At 45.0% G+C, this 14,694-nt stretch overlaps 1 protein-coding gene across 4 annotated transcripts in view; it reads left to right on the plus strand.

The window, feature by feature from the left end:
* gse1b (Gse1 coiled-coil protein b) overlaps window positions 1-14,694 on the plus strand; it is a 611,543-nt gene that overhangs the window by 286,416 nt on the left and 310,433 nt on the right. For all 4 annotated transcript variants that reach the window (XM_068049108.1, XM_068049110.1, XM_068049109.1 and 1 more), the window contains exon 2: window positions 8,901-9,075. In XM_068049108.1, coding sequence (XP_067905209.1) covers window positions 8,901-9,075 — 175 coding nt within the window. The remainder of the gene's footprint in view (window positions 1-8,900; window positions 9,076-14,694) is intronic.

Here is a 14,694-nt window from a genome sequence, read left to right on the forward strand (position 1 = left end):
AGAGATTGCTGCGCGTTTGGCGATGATCTTTGCGTCCTCACTGTCCACTGGAGTAGTACCGGATGATTGGAGGATGGCAAATGTTGTTCCCTTGTTCAAGAAAGGGAATAGGGATAACCCTGGGAATTATAGACCAGTCAGTCTTACGTCGGTGGTGGGCAAATTATTGGAGAGGATTCTGAGAGACAGGATTTATGATTATTTGGAAAAGCATGGTTTGATTAGAGACAGTCAGCATGGCTTTGTGAGGGGCAGGTCATGCATCACAAGCCTTATTGAATTCCTTGAAGATGTGACAAAACACATTGATGAAGGAAGAGCAGTGGATGTGGTGTATATGGATTTTAGCAAGGCGTTTGATAAGGTTCCCCATGGTAGGCTCATTCAGAAAGTGAGGTGGCATGGAATACAGGGAAAGTTGGCTGTCTGGATACAAAATTGGCTGGCCCATAGAAGACAGAGGGTGGTAGTAGATGGAAAGTATTCAGCATGGAGCTCGGTGACCAGTGGTGTTCCGCAGGGATCTGTTTTGGGACCTCTACTCTTTGTGATTTTTATAAATGACTTGGATGAGGAAGTGGAAGGCTGGGTTAGCAAGTTGTGGATAGTGTGGAAGGCTGTTGTAGGTTGCAACGGGACATTGACAGGATGCAGAGCTGGGCTGAGAAGTGGCAGATGGAGTTCAACCTGGAAAAGTGTGAAGTCATTCATTTTGGAAGGTCAAATTTGAATGCAGAATACAGGCTTAAAGACAGGATTCTTGGTAGTGTGGAGGAACAGAGGGATCTTGGGATCCAAGTCCATAGATCGCTCAAAGTTGCCACCCAAGTTGATAGGGTTGTTAAGAAGGCATATGGTGTGTTGGCTTTCATTAACAGGGGGATTGAGTTTAAGAGCCGCAAGGTTATGCTGCAGCTCTATAAGGCCCTGGTTCGACCACACTTGGAATATTGTGTTCAGTTCTGGTCGCCTCATTATAGGAAGGATGTGGAAGCTTTAGAGAGGTTGCAGAGGAGATTTACCAGGATGCTGCCTGGACTGGAGGGCATGTCTTACGAAGAAAGGTTGAGGGAGCTAGGGCTTTTCTCATTGGAGCGAAGAAGGATGGGAGGTGACTTGATAGAGGGGTACAAGATGTTGAGTGGCATAGATAGAGTGGATAGTCAGAGACTTTTTCCCAGGGTGGAAAGGGCTATCAACAGGGGGCATAATTTTAAGGTGATTGGAGAAAGGTTTCGAGGGGATGTCAGAGGTAGGTTCTTTACACAGAGTGTGGTGGGTGCGTGGAATGCGCTGCCAGCGGTGGTAGTAGAAGCAGATACATTAGGGACATTTAAGCGACTCTTGGATAGGTACATGGATGATAGTAGAATGAAGGGCAGGTAGTTAGTTTGATCTTAGAGTAGGTTAAAGGTTCGGCACAACATCGTGGGCCGAAGGGCCTGTACTGTGCTGTACTGTTCTATGTTCTATGTTCTAACTTCTTTTTGAAAACATTCAATGTTTTGGCCTCAACTACTTTCTGTGGTAGCGAATTCCACAGGCTCACCACTCTCTGGGTGAAGAAATTTCTCCTCATCTCAGTCCTGAAAGGTTTACCCCGTATCCTTAGACTATGATCCCTGGTTCTGGACTCCCCCACTATCGGAAACATCCTTCCTGCATCAACCCTGTCAAGTCCTGTTAGAATTTTAAATATTTCTATTAGATCCCCCCTCACTCTTCCGAACTCCAGCGAATATAATCCTAATCGACTCAATCTCTCTTCTTATATCAGTCCCGTCATCCCAGGAATCAGTCTGGTAAACCTTCGCTGAACTCCCTCAATAGCAAGAATATTCTTCCTCAGACAAGGAGACCAAAACTGCACACAATATTCCAGATGTGGCCTCACCAAGGTCCTGTATAATTGCAGCAAGACATCTCTGCTTCTGTGCTTGAATCCTCTCGCTATGAAGGCCAACATACCATTTGCCTTTTTTATCGCCTGTTACACCTGCATACATACCTTCAGCGACTGGTGTACGAGAACACCCAGGTCTCGCTGCATATTCCCCTCTCTCAGTTTATAGCCATTCAGATAATATTCTGCCTTCCTGTTTTTGCTACCAAAGTGGATAACCTCACATTTATCCACATTCTACTGCATCTGCCATGCATTAGCCCACTCACTCAACTTGTCCAAATCACCCTGAAGCCTCATTGCATCCTCCTCACCAGTCACCCTCCCACCGAGTTTTGTGTCATTTGCAAATTTGGAGATATTGCATTTAGTTCCCTCATCTAAATCATTAATGTATATTGTGAATAGCTTGGGTCCTAGCACCGATCCCTGCGCTACCCCACTAGTCACTGCCTGCCATTCGGAAAAAGACCCATTTATCCCTATTATTTGTTTCCTGTCCGCCAACCAATTTTCGATCCATTGCAATACACTACCCCTAATCCCATGTGCTTTAATTTTACTTGCTAATCTCTTATGTGGGACTTTGTCGAAAGCCTTCCGAAAGTCCAAATAAACCACATCCACTGGCTCCCCCTCATCAACTCTACTAGTTACATCCTAGAGAAATTCTAGTAGATTTGTCAAGCATGACTTCCCTTTCGTAAATCCGTGCTGACTCTGCCCGATTCTACCACTGTTCTGCAAGTGCTCTATTATAAAATCTTTGAGAATGGACTCTAGAATTTTCCCCACTACCAACGTCAGGCTGACTGGTCTATAATCCCCTGCTTTCTCTCTACCTCCCTTTTTAAATAGTGGGGTTATATTAGCTACCTTCCAATCTGTAGGAAGTCCATAGAATCTTGGAAGATGACCACCAATGCATCCACTATTTCTAGGGCCACTTAAGTACTCTGGGATGCAGACCAGTTGCTTGATGTGGATTGCCAATCTCAACTGAGCTTTGAAATACCAGCCCGAAAAGGAGGACCCAGGATGACCTACACACAGCGCCCATCCCCTACCTCCCTTCCCGGTCACTGATGGCAGCCAAGTCCAGAGCTGTGTGGCCACTCCCAATACCATGGAGTGGAAGGGGGAAGGGAATGTGAAGGGATTGTTTAAAAATCGAGGATTTGTGACAAGAAATTCAAACAATACAAACTGGACTGAAGGTAGATGTCAGTCAGTCACTTACTGGAAGACACGGAAGCAAATCCTTGAGGGGGACGAAATTCTTTCAACAAAATATTGGACAATGTCTTCTGTTCCATGATTTAACACCCTTCTAATAAAGCTCTCAGAACTCCTACCTTTCAAAGCCGTGATTTTATTAATGGTTCACTCTACATTTTCCTGTTTTTCGCTAAAGGAGGAATTTTAGACTTTGAGTTTTTCAGTGTATTAGAAAGATTTACAGCACAGTAGGAGGCCATTCAGCCCATCGTGTCCATGCTGGAAATGGTTGTGGGGAACAACCAAAACAAAGGCCTTTCATTCCTCACATTAAACCGGCCTGCAGTTTCCTGTCAGCTATATGCAGAGATGCCCAAGATCCAAAATAATTAATCACGGGCATGTTAAAGCAGCAATGGTGGCTAGTTTACAGCACAGGCACCCTGAGACACCAGCCTGCCTAGATTACGGAACTTGCAGGGAATTGAGCCCAAAGACCTGAAGGCAATGATGTGTTCCTTTTCTCCACTTGCAGCTCGCTGTTCGAGGTGATGGAGATTTAGATTCCGTGTGTGATATCAGCCTTCACAACTACAAGTTTCTGAGTGGCAAATGGAAACAGCTCCTTGAAAAATTGAGCTGGCTCAGCTGCTCTGTTTATTACCTTAGGCCGTCAGTCTCAGCTACAAAATGGTCTAGCAAATATGGCTGGAAAGGGAAAGATGTGAAAGGCTTTGGAAAATTTCATCTATAGTTTCATCTTGAGGAAGGTGTCAGCTGTGGCTCAGTTGGTAGCGCTCTTGAGTTTGAAGGTTGTGAGTTCCGATCCCACTCTAGAGACTTGAGTACAAACTCTTAGCTGATACTTCCATGCATTGTTGAGTTCTTTCAGATGAAATGTTAAACTGAGGCCTGTGGATGTAAAAGATCCCATGGTACTATTTTGAAGAAGAACAAGGCGTCCTGGCCTGTATTTATCCCACAACCAACATCACTGCAAAACAGATTATCCAGATATTATGACATTGCTTTTCGTGGGAGTTTGCTTTGCACAAATTCACTGCACATTACAACCGTGACTAAATTTTCAAATTGTATTTCATTGTCTATGAGGGTCTTTCCTGAGGTTGTGAAAGATACTATAAAATGCAAGTCTTTTTTTCTATTGTTATAAAGCAGTAAGGTGCTTAGCACACTTTGAGAGAATGTTTTCACTTTGCACTGTGGTCCGTGTGAAGATGCGTGCAAACCGCATAGAATTGACGGGAGTCTTGTGCTGTCTGAACTCTCCCCACTTTTCAGGTGTTGGAGTCCAGCAGTGTGGGAATGGCCTACCTCAAACACTTACAAAGAAAAGACTTACATTTATATAAGCACGAGTCACAACCTCAGGACGTCCCAAAGCACATGACAGCCAGTGAACTATTTTTGAAGTGTGATCACTGTTGTAATGTGGGAAATGCGGCAGCCAATATATGCACAGGGAGATCCCACAAACCGCAATATGATCATCGCCAAAAAAATCTGTTTTTCTCTCAGTGATGTCGGTTGAGGGATAAATGTTGGCTAGGGCACTGGGGAGAAATCCTCTGCTTTTCTTTGAGTAGTGCCCTGGGATCTTTTAAGTCCACCTGAGAAGGCCGATAAGGCCTCGATTTAATGTCTCCTGAAAGACGGCACTGCTGACAGTGCAGCACTCCCTCAGTAGAGCACTGGAGTTTCAGCCTGAATTTTGTGCTCAAGGCTTAGGAGTGGAACTTGAACCCACCACCACAGAGGCACAGGATTAGGGGAGGGGCATTCCGTGCACCAGTTAGTGACATTCCGCCATGCAGGATCCCCTGTGCAATGGGTATCCCCCGTTGGTGGGAGTGAATGGGCTGATTAAAAGGGCACAGCTAATTACATTGAATCTGCAATACTTCAGTCATTTTTGAAATGACATTTTTGCTATTTGCTGCTGACACTCAGCTTCTCATAAGACATTATGCCAGTTGTTCATTTGTTTTATAGCCCTTACACCACTACTGACACTTAGACCCCATCTGGAGTGCTGTGTTCAGTTCAGGGCACTGTCCTTCAGGAAGGATATATTGGCCTTGGAGGGAGTGCAGTGCAGATTCAGCAGAATGACACTGGGGCGAAAAGAGTTCAATTATCAGGACATCTTGTCTTGACTAGATTTATTTTCCCTTGAGTAAAGAAGATTAAGGGGTGATCTAATTGAGGTGCTTAAGATGATTAAAGGATTTAACAGGGAGAAACTATTACCTTTGGCTGGGGGAGTCCAGAACAAGGAAGCATAGCCTTAAAATTAGAGCTAGACCATTCAGCAGTAATGCCAGGAGCACTTCTTCACACAAATTGTCGGGGAAATCTGGAGCTCTCTATCTCCCCCAAAAAGTTGTTTAGGCTGGGGGTCAATTGAAAATGTCATGACTGATCTCGATAGATTTTTGTTAGGTAAGATATTAAAGATTACGCAACCAAGGTGGATAGAAGGAGTTAAGCTACAGATCAGCCTTGATCTAACTGAATGGCAGAACAGGCTTGAGGGGCTGAATGGCCTACTCCTGTTCTTGTGTTCCTCGTGGTTTTCCAAGTGGAAATCCCCATTATCTGAGTTCTCTGGAAGAAGAGAAGCTTCAGGCTGTATGAGATCTGTGCTCGCCCACCAAGACCCTCAAACTGGCATCTGTAGAAACAAGACGACCAGAGCTCTCGTTAGCAGACAGTTAGTGCATGATGACTGACAAACCATTAAACTGGGCGCCCCCTTGGTGGCATTCCACTCATCGTGTGTCATGGCGTCAAGTGGCCCTGCAGGAACGAAGGCCCGCTCGAGTGATCAACAAGTGGTAGACCCGTGTTTTTTTGCCCACACTGACCAAAATACCACCGAATTAATCTGCAGGAGTGTCGCACCCATTTCGCAGTGACAGTTGGAGAGCTGCCTTCACCAGGTGCATGGCAGCAGAGACGTGGAACTGTGTCAGCCGTTGTTACGGACACCTGCAGCTACCATGCAACGCTGGGCTGTCACATCCAGGGACAGTGTCCCTCAGCCACAGGCTGAAACTTTGCCCCACCCCCCTTGCAGCATGCTGACCCCTGGGGATAGTGCGCGAAGGGGACCACGCGTCTCATCGGCCCCTGGCACCATACTATCTCCCCTTTCAGCTGCAATCAAAGAGACTTAAGCACAGAAATCTAGGTTGACATTTCAGTGGAGTACTGAGGGGAAGCTGCATTGTCAGAGGTGCCATCTTTTGGATGAGATGCTAAACCAAGGCCCCATCTGTCCCTTCAGGTGGACATAGTAGATCCAGTGCCATGATGGAGAGCAGGGGTGTTCTCCCAGTGTCCTGACCAATATTTATCCATAATGAACATCAATAAAACAGATTATCTACTCATTACATTGCTGTTTGAGGGAGCTTGTGTGCAAATTGGCTGTTGTGTTTCCGGCATTACAACACTGACTACACCTCAAAAGTATTTCATTCGCTGTAAAACATTTTGGGACGTCCTGAAGTCCTGAAAGGCACTAGGTGAAAGTGAGTCTTTAAGTAATGTGCTCACTGCACCTGTCCGAAACTGCACCTGAAGCTCTGCTGCCAAGTTGACCTCAAAAGCCACCATCAACCAATCTAGACTGTAATGTTCTGCACTTCACATTGGGTTATTCTGGTGCTTCCACTGCAACCAGCAGAGAGGAAGAGAGGTAAAGCAAGCTGCTATAAAGTTGGGGTTTAACTGCCACAATGTCAGTGTTTTATGGTTTAGTCTGTGAATGGAATCAAAGTCCGAATGAAATGGGTTTCCATCAATGGTCTTTAACTCCACATTGCGATCATAAACATAGCATGTCGAAAATATAGCTGAGCTGTAAATTGCTAGGTTCTCATTATTGAAACCACTGCGTGTCAAAGCAGAGCCTGTCACTCGCCTTGACCTGTCTAGTGAGGAACCTCTCACTCCCCAAATATGCGTTGAGTGGCTCACTGTAATTTTTGTTGTTCATCTCCTATGAGTTGGTTCATTTCACCACACAGTTGTCAGAACTGTGCTCTCGTCCCCGGCACAATCTTGCTGAACTCGTTTATGAATTGAATCAATTTAAAGATCAGTTGTAGGTATTGACCCTGAAGCAGGGGGGATCTTTCCGTCTGTTGGGCTGCGTTTGGTTATTTCTTAGTTGAACCACTAGGTGGGAAAGGAAACCCAAGGACCAACGTAGCCAGGTCTGCATTGAGTGGAGGGTGGACCAGAGTGCCACTGAATTCCCACCCATGATGGGGCAGTGGGGAGATGATGCCACCTCCCTGCCTAAGAAAGGCATAACATTGGCACGTAGCATCCATTGGGAAAACAAAGTGTCTGACCCATAGAGCCAAGAAAGTCCCATATTCAAACCTTGATCTGTGCTGTGTTACCTGAGCTGAGCTGATGCCATGGTCAGAGTGCTACAGTTGGTCTCCGTGGACAGGGAGAGGAAACCAAGCCAGGCTTCCCACTGCTGATCACTGTCCACCAATGTCTCCTGGAAGTGCTTGGCATCAGGTTGAGGACAAAATAAGGCTGGGCTGTGATGCACTTTGCCAACATACCTGCAGAGCATTCATCTGGGGTGCCAGAATGTGACTTGTGCCAATGCAGTGTGTGCCAACGTTGAGCCGTTGCCTTTGGGAGAGGGGTCAGGGAAGAAAATCTATTATGAAGAAACTGAGAAATGGACCTTTTTGAGTTTGATTCTGTAGTGTGGGCTGTTGGTGCTTGTTACGACCAGGTGAGAAAGAGGTCCAGGGGTCCCTTTCAGCCTTCACCTGGTCTTACTGTAACAGGGTTTTATTTTTAAACACACCGTGTTTTTAACTCCCCCTTGGTGAATCCTTGTTCACCGCTTTCCAATTATAAGGCAAAGAAACTAGCACAAACAGGCTTTCTTATGTTTAAAGAAGAAAAGTTGAAATTCATTCAACTTAAACTTAAACTCTAATTCGGTTGACGCCTACAGATATACGACGCGCTCACGCTAGCATGTATACGTGATACACACATGCAAATAGAGACAGAAAAGAACAGAAGAAAAATAAAGTGGAGACGTTTGAGGCAATATCACTGTCTGTATTGTTCAAGCTCACTGTAGAGTCCTTGATTGTAGGTAGATCTTGCTTTTCATTGGGGCCCAGTATTCTTCTTAAACCTTGTTCACTGGAGGAGACTTTCCTCTCCTGGGGTTCATGTGTCTTCAGTGGGTTTTGGAGTTCCATGAGAAAGAGATGGGAGCCGACAGGAGAGGTCTTTTCAATCCCGGAGCAAACAGCTTTCTGCAGACTCTCAGTTCAAACTGTACAATTCAGAAAAAAACCCAGACTGCCAAGCAGGTTAGTCATGTGACTAACTGGTTTAACCACATCTGTTTATGGATTGTATTGTAGCAGGGGATAGCTCCTTTGTTCCAAGCACTGTCTGTTAATATGCAAAAATGTCTTTCCAGCCAGAGGTCTGACAACCCCTTGTCACAGACCTTCTCTTCTTCCCAGCAACAATTTAATGTCAATGTGGGTGAAATTAATGTGCCTCATTGTTGGCAGATGGGGGCCTGCATGACAGTGCTCATGCTGTTCGCAGGCTAACAATGAAACCTGAATTGCATATTGTTCTGGATATAGGGTGAAAAGGGGGCCTGTGCACTGGGGAAGTGGTGAGGGAAATAGCAACGTTATCCTCTAATTGCAAACAGACTAAATCTTCCTCCTTTCCATTTTCATAACAGGAATCGTCTTTGCCGCTTCACCCTTCCAGTTCGAACAAGAAACAGACAGTGTTGAGCTCTCCTCTGGGCAGAGGAGACACTTCAGAGGGGATCAAGCAGGTCACCCCGGACAGGATCCTGACACATTCCCCTCGGCTGACGGTGGATGCAGGGAGTTTGGACCACGAAACCACAAGTATGTAAACATTTGCCACTTCCTGCCATTCAGAAATGCAATTTTAAAAAAAATAGAGTTGACAGGCGCAGTCAAAGCTCATTAACATGTTGGAATCTGGAGACATTGTGCTTGTTATCAGCACTTGCTTTTCAACAGCTGTTGCGTGGAAGCACCTCGAGGAACAATGAACTTTGAACCTATCTGAACTAGGCTGATGTATAACATGGTAGAGGTGCCTACAGGGGACATACATAGCCTGAGGTTTAGCTGCTTCACATTTTTTACATGCTGAATAATGCATGTTCCCCTATAGGCAGCTATATGGCTTCTAATAACATTATAGTTGGTTTGGGGTTTGCTCATTTGTATTCCTGTTTCTTCTATTTTTTTTGCCCTCTTGCTTGCTTCCTGTGTTGTTCCTTCCTCCAGCCTAGATGGCCTGGTGGGTTCTGGCAGTGTGCATCTGTCCACAACGCACTACTGGTGCCCCTTCGTGACAGAAATCAGATTACTGTGACCTTGAGGTCAACGGTTAAAGCATTGAATTGTGTATGTTTGGCGGGGGCAGGTGCAGTTTATTCTGCTGCTCCAGCCAACCAATGGGATGGCTCAGAATGCCATTATCAACGTCTCGGAGACACAGCAGAACATGGCTAATGAGGGCTGGGAGTCAGCATGACTGGAGCTGCATTCCTGGATTTACATTGGCACTGGATTCGCTCACTTGGGAGGGCGCATTGACTGGTATGGTGCCATTGTCCATTTTGAAACTCTGCCTGGAGCTGTTCTGACAGTTATGTGCAAAATGTTTGATTTGTATGCTCTTGAAATCAATGGCCTGGGATGTTGGCTCAGTTTGTTGTGGTATTGTAATGCAAGGAACATGTGACGTTATGGGGACCGGGTACAAGGCTAGCTTTATACCCCACACAATATTACTCTCCATTCAAGTCAGTGAGAGTAATATTAGGTAGAATGTAATACCGATGTTCCACCAGGCTCTGTGCGTGTCCACACAGGTGGTTTAGGTCAAAATTATCCTCCTGTATCTGGGGCTTGGTTACTTAGAGACAGAGTAGTTCTCCGTGACGCTAAATATCTACAAGTGCTTCTGCATTAATCCCACATTTTGGGAGAGTGAAGCCAACTTGACCTTGGCCCACCACTTCCTCCGATTTATATTGTCCTGTGCCTCTGGATTCCTGGAAACCTTTTAAGGCTGATTCGATTCCGGAAGTTTCCATTTTCTAAGTTGACCTCCTCCAGCATGCTGACAAGAGAGTGGAGCAACGGGACAGCGTGAGATAATGGAGTCGTCTTTCAAGGACCAAAGGCGGAAATAAAAAAAGGAGAGATTAGGCAGGCCCAGAGGCGACCCTGGCTTGTAAAGTTCCTCAGTATCCTCATGTCGTATGCTATTTTGCATCACAGGGGAGGCGTGTGGGTTCGTGGAAAGTCAGCAGGCAAGACGATGAGGTTGTAGTTCCACTTACCGATCAGGAGGCCTTGGGTGGATTGGAGATCAGTTTACTTTAAGGAGGGCTGCCAGCCAACTGTGAGAGAGCCCAGCCTTTGTATTTGATAAGACTTGTGGAAAAGTCAAAAGTGGTTTGAGCACTTTTCCTGCACCACTCAGTCGCTGACGATCGGCCAGGAAACGGTAGTGGGGAAGGGGACATAGAAGAGAGAACATTTTCAAAAATGGCTAAATTGGAAGAAATCAAAGACTTTTGCATGACAGGGGTTGTTTTCCTTGGAGCAGTGAGGTTAAGATGAGATTTAATATTGGCACTCAAAATCATGTTGATTGACTAAATAAAGAGAAACTGATTCCAGTGGCAGAAGGGTCGCTAACCAGAGGACACAGATTTAAAGATGATTGGCTAAAGATCCAGAGGTGACTGAGGAAATGTTTTTTTAGGGAGCGAGTTATTATGATGTGCCTGAAAGGGCAGTGGAAGCAGATCAACAGCAACTTTCAAAAGAAAATTGGATAAATATTTGAAGGGAAAAAAAATTACCGAGCTGTGGGAAGGAGCAGAGGCATGTGATGAATTGGATAGCTCGATTGAATGGTCTCTTTCTGTCCTGTATCATTTTACGATTTTACGAATGCAACCAAAAATAGCACAGCAGTTCCAGATAAGATTAGCAAAGTTTAACTGGGAATTCAAACACAGTAAAGGTGAGCGATTGATAAAAGAGGTAACGAGAATGTGTGCAATACATCTCAACAACTGGCAGACTAAAACTGAGAAGAAATATTATGTATTAATAAGGAACAAGGGAGTAGCTGGTGAGATAAAAACAGAAAGTGCTGGAAATACTCAGCAGGTCAGGGAGCATCTGTGGAGAGAGAAGCAGAGTTAACGTTTCAGATCTGTGACCTTTCACCAGATTGGTGACCGCTTTGTGGAACACCTCCGCTCAGTCCGAAAGCATGACCCTGAGCTTCTGGTTGCTTGCCATTTCAACGCACCACCCTGCTCTCATGCCCACATTTCTGTCCTTGGCCTGCTACAGTGTTCCAGTGAACATCAATGCAAGCTTGAGGGGCAGCACCTGATCTTTTGAATAGGCACTCTACAGCCTCACGGACTCAACCTTGAGTTCAACAATTTCAGAGCATGACTGGCCTTTTTAAAAATATTTTTCTATTTTTTTTAACCATGTGCTTGTTTTTTCATGTGGACAGAGCTGCTCATTACTCTGCCATTAATACTCTCTCTGCACTAATGCTTTGTCTTTCACCACAACATTGACACTTTCTTTGCCCTTGTTCCATGACAGCTTTGTTATTTAATCTTTCCTGCCCTCCGCCCTATCACACACCTTCCCTTTCGTTCTCCTCCCCACCAAACCAACCTCTCCACAACCCCTACACTTGCTTTAAACCTAATTCTTTTCTAACTTTTGCCAGTTCTGATGAAAGATCACAGACCTGAAACGTTAACTCTGCTTCTCTCTCTGCAGATGCTGCCTGACCTGCTCAGTATTTCCAGCACTTTCTGTTTTTATTTCAGATTTCCAGCATCTGTAGTATTTTGCTTTTGTTATATGAGTAACTGGTGAGCATTATCTTATTTTTTTAAGTAAGGTTTATTTTAACTAGTGAACTGTGTTGATTAGTAGTAGTATTTATCAGTACTAGTAAGGTTTTATTAATAGTTCTAAGGTGTTTTAGTATTGGCAAGGTTTCTTTTTTAGCAGTAGCAAAGGGTCAACTAATAAGTAAAGGAATGGCAGGGTTGCTTCAACCTCGAGAGTGCACCTCCTGTGCTATGTGGGAGCTCCAGGATGCTTCCCGTATTCTGGAGAACCATTTGTGCAGGAAGTGTCATCAATTGCAGCAGCTTGAGCTCCGGGTTTTGGAACTTGAGCAGCAGCTGGTGACACTGCTGTGCATTGGTGAGGATGAGAGCTACATAGATAGCATGTTTATAGAGCAGCTTAAGAGTATGCAGGGATAGAGGGAATGGGTGACCACCAGTAAGTCAAGAAGAAACAGGCAGGTAGTGGAGGAGACCCCTGAGTGCATCTCACTGTCCAAACGGTATTCAGTTCTGAATTCTGAAGAAAGTGATGGTTCATCTAAGGAGTGCAGCCAGAACCAAGGCCATGACACCACAGGTGGCTCAGCTGCACAGGGGGGTACAAGGAAGACTGGAAGAGCCATAGTGAGAGGTGATTCGATAGTCAGGGGAACAGACAGGCTTTTTCTGTGACCGCAGACATGAATCCAGGATGGTGTGTTGCCTCTCTCGTGCCAGGGTCAAGGATGTCAGTGAGCGGCTGCAGAGCATCCTGAGGGGGGAGGGTGCACAGCCAGCAGTCATGTTCCAGATCGGAACCAATAACATAGTTAGAAAGAGGAATGTGGTCCTGCGGTCAGAATTTAGGGAACTAGATAGAACATTAGCAAACAGGACCTTAAAAATAGTAATCTCCAGAATACTCCCACTACCACGCACAAGTGAGTGCGGGATAGAAGGATAAGACAGATAAATGCATAGCTGCAAATTTGGTGCAGGAGGGAGGGCTTCAGATTCTTGGGACATGGGACAGGCTCTGGGGGAAACGGGACCTGTACAGGCTGGACGGGGTGCATCTGAACAGAGCTGGGACTGAGTTCCTTGTGGGATGTTTTGTTCATGCTGTTGGGGAGTGTTTAAACTAGTTTGGCAGAGGGATGGGGACTTGAGGTTAGATTCAGTTGGGACAAAATCAGAAATGAAAATGGAAGGCAGAGGAAACAAAAATTAGAAAATTTAAAAAAAGCATTTGGCAGTGCTCAAGGATATATACTTCAATGCAAGGAGTATAGCAAATAAAACAGACAAGCTGGGGACACATACGTGGTAGTATGATATCATAGCTGTTAGAGAAACATGGCTTAAGGAGGGACAGGAATGGCAGCTCAAAGTTCCTGGTTACAGGATTTTCAGACATGATAGAGATGGGGATAAAAAAAGGTGGGGGGGGGGAGTGGGTAGCAATTTTGGTCAAAAAAAATTGCAACTGTGAGGAGACATAGTGTGTTAGAAGGATCATCAAATGAGGCCATGAGGATCGAGGTAAGGAAAAATAAGGGGCAGTCACACTGCTGTCAGAGGGAGGTAGAAGAGCAAATATATAGGCAAGTCTCTGAGAAGTGTATAAACAATAGGGCAGTAATAGTAGAGGATTTTAACTACCCAATATTAACTGGGATAGTTTTAGTGTGAAAGGAATTGAGGGAGCATAATTCTTGAGGTGCATTCAGGAGAACTTTTTTAGCCAGTATGTAGCAAGTCCAAAAAGAGAGGACGCAGTTTTGGACTTACTTTTAGGAAATGAAGCTGGGCAGGTGGAAAGAGTGGCAGTGGGAAAGCATTTTGATGGTAGTGATCATAATTCAGTCAGTTTTACCATAATTATGGAAAAGGAGAGAGATAGAACAGGAGTTAGAGTTCTCAATTGGGGCAGGGCCAATTTTACTCAGCTGGGGAGTGATTTAGCAAAGGTGGACTGGAAATCGCTACTTGAAGGTAAATCAGTGTCAGAGCAGTGGGAGGCATATAAAGGGGAGATTCAAGGGGTTCAGAGTAAACATGTTCCCACAAAGAAAAAGGATGGGATAGCCAAATCTAGAGCCCCATGGATGTCAAGGAGGTCACAGGGTAAGATAAGGCAGAAAAGAAAAGCTTATGTCCGACACCAAGAACTCTATGCTACAAAAAGCCAAGAGGAGTGTAGAAAGTGGAGGGGTGAAATCAAAAAGGAAATTAGGAAAGCAAAGAGAGGACATGAAAGAATATTGGCAAGCAAAATCAAGGTGAACCCAAAGATGTTTAGCAATACATTAAGAGTAAGAGGATAACTAAGGAGAGAGTAGGGTCCATAAAAGACCAAAAAGGTAACCTATGTGTAGGGGTGGAAGATGTTGGTATGGTTCTTAATGAATACTTCACGTCTGTCTTCACAAAAGAGGGGGACAGTGCAGACATTGTAGGTAGCAGAAGGAGTGTGATGTATTGGATGTGATAAACATAGGGAGACAGGAAGTATTAATGCGATTAACATCCTTAAAATTGGACAAATCACCAGGGCCAAATGAAATGTACTCCAGGTTGTTAAAAGAAGCCAAGGAGGAAATAG

Source organism: Heterodontus francisci, chromosome 17 (assembly GCF_036365525.1).
Source record: "Heterodontus francisci isolate sHetFra1 chromosome 17, sHetFra1.hap1, whole genome shotgun sequence".
In the NCBI taxonomy this organism is placed as follows: Eukaryota; Metazoa; Chordata; class Chondrichthyes; order Heterodontiformes; family Heterodontidae; genus Heterodontus; species Heterodontus francisci.